The 6,727-nt window shown below is 34.0% G+C and overlaps 1 protein-coding gene across 3 annotated transcripts; it reads left to right on the plus strand.

Annotated features, from left to right (window-relative positions):
* The first annotated feature begins 2,331 nt into the window (after positions 1 to 2,331).
* On the plus strand, positions 2,332 to 6,055 carry LOC309486045 (NFU1 iron-sulfur cluster scaffold homolog, mitochondrial). 3 transcript variants are annotated; one of them, XM_082153121.1, is made up of 8 exons: positions 2,332 to 2,481; positions 2,941 to 3,029; positions 3,194 to 3,329; positions 3,523 to 3,589; positions 3,683 to 3,794; positions 3,898 to 3,961; positions 4,670 to 4,844; positions 5,436 to 6,055. In XM_082153121.1, the coding sequence occupies exons 1-8, from the start codon at positions 2,426 to 2,428 to the stop codon at positions 5,505 to 5,507; spliced, it is 771 nt and encodes a 256-aa protein (XP_082009247.1). In that variant the 5' UTR covers positions 2,332 to 2,425; the 3' UTR covers positions 5,508 to 6,055. The 3 variants fall into 3 exon arrangements, with proteins under 3 accessions (XP_082009247.1, XP_082009248.1, XP_082009249.1); XM_082153122.1 differs by having other exon boundaries at positions 2,473 to 2,525; XM_082153123.1 differs by lacking the exon at positions 2,332 to 2,481 and adding an exon at positions 2,600 to 2,624.
* The last annotated feature ends 672 nt before the right edge of the window (positions 6,056 to 6,727 follow it).

The following is a 6,727-nucleotide window of genomic DNA, read 5'->3' on the forward strand; positions in this document are numbered from 1 at the left end:
AACCATGCAAGTTCATTTACATATGGACTACACGCATTTTAAGGCCCTGTCCGACTTAACACAGATCGGTTTGTTGAGTCGAGATGCGTTATAATATCGCCTTATCACAAACGGGAATGATGTTCTTTGTGTTGTTTACTTTAACGCTTGTTTATACCATAGACTGTAAAAGGTTTATTCACCTTACCTTAAGGGTTTGTTACCGCCGGCGCTCAAGACTACATTACCCATCACTACTTGAGAACTACGCCACACTACGGCAACTCAAACAAACTCTTTATAGTTATACTGTCCCATTCGACCTTATGTCCCAATCACCCTTAATTCACCCTAATATGCAGATTTTACATATATAGATAATAAATGAAAATAAGTATAGCTTAGCGAACATTATATAGACTAAAATACATCTAAATTGTAGAATGATGTACACTCAAGAGATCATGTATTATATGTTTGTGAACATGTGGTTGGTAGAGTGCGTGGGTCCGGTCCCAGGTGACTGATTTATATGAAGATGAGTTAGGGATGGTTTCCAGATATCAAGAAATGTAGATATAATATTCTTGTGTGTTATTTTTTCTAATGTAATGTATTCTGTAAGAAGATTAGTCCAGTGATTGATATGTATAACATTTTTGGATTTACACGTAGAATTGACTTTTGTTACATTTTTAGAGAGCTATATGTCGTCGGCTATGCATGCTACACACATCCTATAGCTACGGCATGAGTTCGACACAGAAGTATAAATTGGTCATCATGCGCACAGCTTCAGACAGCGCTTGAACTGACAAAATACATAAATTATGCCAAAATGCGCGTTTTGATGAACATAAAGAGTTGTGAGGAAATGTGACGCATGTCAGATCCGCGTCATGTGCGGCAGGTCTTAAAGTGACAGCAGCCTAATAAATAAACCTGCTGCTGTGATGTCATTGAACATAATCGAAGAACAAAAGAAAAATAGAAAATCACTCGCTGCTCTTTACTGAATAACTTTTGTAGCTTTAATAGGGATTCATCTGGTGTCTTACCTGTTAGACCTACATACAAATCTTAATGCACTGTTTACAAGGTTACATGGATCAAAAGCAACGAAAACAATAACTTTTTGTGCGTTTTGACCTATTTTTTACAGTCTATGGTTTTGACAGTGCAAGTAAAAAATCTAAACTGGTCTGACTGGGCCAATAGAAAAAATGTAGCCCTGATATAATGTCATTTATTATAATATGTTTATGTGAAGATTGTTTTAAGTTCACTTAAAATATTTTTTTTTATTCTTAAAGCCTTATAACTGTTCAAATGTATCTTTGAATTATACTGTAATGCTGAATGCCTATTATTTCATAGAAACATCAGTAGCAGTATTGGTATCGGTGATGCGATATTTAAACAAACATTTAAAATATAGGCTACTGTCTTAATGTTGTTTCTACACTAATTTGGAGATTAAATGTGAAATTATTTCAATATAAAATATAAAAAACGTTAATGTTAGGTGCGATGGAAATTAGAAATGGCTATTAACATTTCTTATTTTTTATGGAATTTTTTTTAAGACAAGGGCCCTCACGTGTCCTTTTTGTTCAAAATAACTTCCCCTCCCTCTTACAGTGACAAATATTTACTTATGACGTATTTACTGGCACGTGACAACCTGTCACACATGAGATCACAGGAATAGCAACTCACAACCATATCAATTCCTGATGGACAAAATCCCGCCCTACATTTTTTTTTTCTCATTCAAGAAGAAAAGACTATCACAACTTCTGGTTGATGCCGACTATAATTTGAACGGATCACATGCAAACAATGGTCAACGTCCTGCATCCTGCATACATTAGTCACAAAAAAACTATGTTAAATTTGTATAGGCTTACATGACTGAATTTCTCAATACAATAATGTTAGACAGGGTGTGAGAGACTGACTGCCTCAACTTTTATTGCATGTTTTTTCCACCATAGAAAAGGTGAATGGTGACTGGAACTGTCATTCTGTCTAATATTTGACTGTGACAACTGCTTTTGTGTAAAATAAAAAGAGAAAACTTAAAGTCATAGATTTTTAATACGGGTGACTAGATAAATTAAGATTTAAAAATAAATAAATAAATATATATATATATATATATACATATATATATATATATATATATATATATATATATTGGGGTGAACTATCCCTTTAAGAAATGAAGCTCGCATTAGACCACTTGTGCCTGGCAGGTGCAATGCAGTTCAGTTGTTTTGCCGTCATTCACTCTGATTTTATACTCTTTGCGCAAACATTTTTTATAAGCACTTTATATATTTAAAATCACTCACAACATGCATTAAACACACACAAAGTCGATTTTTTTTTTAACAGGAGCGTTATTGCCTGCTTCGGGGTCCTAAATTTCAAAACAATCGAAATGGCGGCGTCTATAAGATGGAGTCTATTGCGACTCATACGGACACATCGTTTTAGGTTGGAACTGGCGTACAGCATCTTTCACAGCATTTAAAAACCAAGATGTGTATTGTTATATAATATATTGTCAAATGACGATAGTTCTAGGTTACAGTGGTAACCGTAATTTCAACCAAAGAACTAGTCAAACGATTACCTTGGTAATGACTAAGTTACCTTGGTAGTCACTACAGTGACTTCCACTGTCATACAAATACATTTAAGTTAAATAATTTATATTGTTTGAGTGAAATTCTATGTAACGTTATCCATTTGATCCTCTGTGTATTATGTGTTTTATTTATTTACTGTTATGTTATTTATTATGGTCGTATTTTGGCATATATATATATACATACATACGTTGAATGGACTAAATATATATATATATATATATATATATATATATATATATATATATATATATATATATATATAGTGTGCGTGGGGAATTTAATCACTTTTGTTCTCTTTTAGATTGCCTGTAAATGACCGAAATCAGTGCTATTCAATGTGGGCTTCCCACAGAATACATTCTCAACTGTATGAATGCAAAGCATTCTCAGGTGAAGTAACGTTATTTTACTTTTACCAGATATCCTCTTTATTCCATTACAGATCACTTTTGGTGATTGAAAGTTTGTAATGCTGTTGAATTTTATATTGTACAGTCCTGTAGTCCTTCTGAGGACTTATTAGTTGTTGTTTTTTGTTTGTTTGTTTTTTTTAGTACGGAAGATTTCAATTTCAACTCAAGACACACCAAACCCCAGAAGTCTAAAGTTTCTTCCTGGTAAGCCTGTGTTGGGGACAGGGACTCACGATTTCCCAACATCAAACTCAGCAGAGAGTTCCCCTTTAGCCAGGTAAACACAGTTTTGGCTTTATTGACTACTTTCAAATCATAGTGTCCTTTTGCAAATAGTGATTTGAATGTATCATTAATTCTTCTGCATTGAATTATCTGTAAGTTTGTGGTATTCAGTTGTTCTTGCATCCTTCAAAAGGCGTGCATAGCCTTGCTGTGTATTAAATACATTTGTTGTAATCATCCAACAGGGATCTTTTCCAAATTGAAGGCATAAAAAGTGTCTTTTATGGCCCCGATTTTATCACACTGACTAAGGTAGGGTCCGGCGATTAGACATTCTGTTTGATTGTTAGCCTGTGTTCTGAAGTACTGCTTTTAAATTCCTGAATAAATTGTTACTTATTAAAGACAGATGATGATGTTGAATGGACAGACATTAAACGACATGCGACTGAGGTAATCGCTAAGTTCTTTGAGAGTGGAGAGGCCATCGCAATGGGAGCAACACATGCTGAGAGCAGTAAGCCAAACATTGCACAGATTCGATTGACTAAATAAATTATGGTGCATTATGTACTGTATTTGAACTGGTCTGATCATTTTAATGTGTCTTTATTCTTCAGGTGTTACAGAGGATGATGATGAAATTGTCTCAATGATCAAAGAGCTGTTAGACACACGGATCAGGTATGTTTTGTTGTTTCGATTCCATATACACTACCTTTCAAAAGTCGGGGTGAGGTCAAAACATTTTTTTTTTAAATGAATACTTTTTATTTAGGAAGGATGCATTAAACTGACAATAAAGACATTTATAATGTTACAAAAGATTTCTATTTCAGATATATGCTGTTATTATAAACTTTAATTCATCAAAGAATCCTGGAAAAAAATTATGGTTTCCACAAAAATATAATGCTGTTTTCAACTGTTATAATGATAAGAAATGTCTCTTGAGCTGCACATCAGCATATTAGAATGATTTCTGAAGGATCATGTGACACTGAATACTGGACTAATGATGCTGAAAATTCAGCGTTACAATTACATTTTAAAATATATTAAATTAGAAAATAGTTATTTTAAATTGTAATAATATTCCACTGTTTTAACTGTCAGCCTTAGTGAGTGTAAGAGAGTTTAACAAACCTTTGAATGGTATTTTATACATTCCAAAAATCTATATTTATATATTTCTTTTTGAATTAGTAATGATTCAATAATTATACATTTGAGATTTTAAGAATATAAATACTAGTCACTCGAGTGAACCTTTTAGCATGACACAATAAAATGGCTGTTTATGTGGACAGGGCCTTCAGATTATTAGCTAGTTATGTAATGAAGGTTTTTAGATGTCCACCAGAGCTCAATGCTGTGTCTGCTTTCCTTAAGACCCACGGTTCAGGAGGATGGTGGAGATGTCATATTCAAAGGCTTTGAGGATGGCACTGTGAAGTTGAAGCTGATTGGCTCATGTACTGGCTGTCCCAGCTCCACAGTTACCCTAAAAAATGGCATCCAGAACATGCTGCAGTTTTATATACCCGAGGTAGACCTGGTAGAACAGGTGAGAGATATAAATCCATTAAAGATTATTATGTTTTTTCCCCCAAAACTTTCTTTAGTGTGTAATGTTGCTGTTTGAGCATGAAAAAGGTCTGCAAAGTTACAAAGCCCAAAGCATAAAGTCACTCCAAAGGGAGTTATTTCCTATATCAGTGCGCACTGTTTCTGAACTCCCTGAAACGCCTCGATTGTAGTCTTGAGTTTTCTTCCAGGCAATATTTTCTTCAATATCCCTCATTTAAATAATTCTAAGACATGTTTGGAAAAAAAAGGGGCCGTGACATTTCCAAAACATGCTTGAAACAGTCAACCAATCAGAGCACATTTCACTTTTTTTCGTAAGGAGGGGCTTCATAGAGACGGAAACTTAACAGATCATTAGTGACACACTGGGAAAGGAGGTGCTGCAATAATGTAAAATATTTGCAAAATAATAAGTCTTTTGAACGTTCAAGCATGAAAACCAATTCTTAATATGACAAAAACTGCATTATATGGCCTCTTTAAAGTTATTAATGTGAACATTATTTGCATATTTTACTATATGACTTTCACTATTCACATGACTATGTATATCTTTGTATTTAATAAGGTGGAGGATGAAGTGGATGAGATCAACACAAAGGTGTTTACAGAACTGGAGAAGAAACTGCAAGACTCATAGCGTGAGACCCGGCTCTGCTGTCAACATATTTCAATTGCTATCAATGTGTCATCATCATTGTGGGATTCAGACTCTCCATAAGGATGCTGCATATTTAAGGTTCAGAAACTAGAATATACTGTAATATTTAACCAAGCCTAAAGTCGTAAGTTGTTCTGTTTCCACTATAATAGTGCAATATTGTGGTTGCAAGTACAAGAAAACTGAGCTCTGCACTTTCCTGATTACCGTTATGTGTTCTGACTGTTGCTTTTTTTAGATCTTAGAGTTGCAAGGTTAATGATGTTTGTTACTTGTCTGAGAGAAAAGGTTAAATTGAAGATGGTTGTAATGCTTTTTAAAATCCAATCTTTATTCAGTTCTTTTGGCATGAATTCAATGCTGTGATCCTGATACATTCTTAAACCTCAATTGACCGCTTGTAATTGTAGATCTACCACAGCTCTAAGAGTCTTTCAGAATGAGATCAGTTGTGAAAGATTGTATTCATCTACTGCCATCCAGCAGTTCGGGAGGACTTATAATGAAATAAAGTTGTGCATAAATCAGCGATTGTCTTGGTCTAGATGTTTGTCATACCATTTACAACTTTTCCCTTTAGGGGTTGAAACAAATTATTGAGCTTGTTTGTAATTTTCTGCATTTTGTTCTATTTAAGCCTCCATTTTTATTCTGCGTTTCAGCATAAAAAGCTCAAACCATTTGTGAACAATTGTTTTTTCACGAATTTTTCCAGAATGAGAGATTTGAATATCTGATATAAAAATGTCCAGAGACAGTCCTTTAGAAGCAGTTACCACGTTAAATCATCTTGTGATATAGCTGTATGAAATGGAAGCTTGTTTCTGCCTCTGAATAAATAAATAAAAAGGCAGGCCTCATTTTTTCTCGCAATTGTGAGTTTATATCCCGCAATTCTGAGAAAAAAATTAGTATTCCATGGCGCAGGTTCTTACACCTGTAGATGGTGGAATTTTGAAACAAATTCTTCACATGCAAATTTGCTATTAGTGGACAGGCATCAATTTTCAGTTTTGGATTATTTTTTCTGTGCATTATTTGATGTTCAACAACAAAACTTTCCAGAGTGTTCAAGTCTCAAAGTCACTTGGAATTTAAGTGATTAATATAATGGTAATTTAAAAGCTAAAAACGAACCTTTCGGTGGACATTTAAACAGACTTGCTTGTTTTTTTACTAAATGGTTTCATTTCATTTTG

Source organism: Leuciscus leuciscus (assembly GCF_965113295.1).
Source record: "Leuciscus leuciscus genome assembly, chromosome: 22".
Taxonomy (NCBI): domain Eukaryota; kingdom Metazoa; phylum Chordata; class Actinopteri; order Cypriniformes; family Leuciscidae; genus Leuciscus; species Leuciscus leuciscus.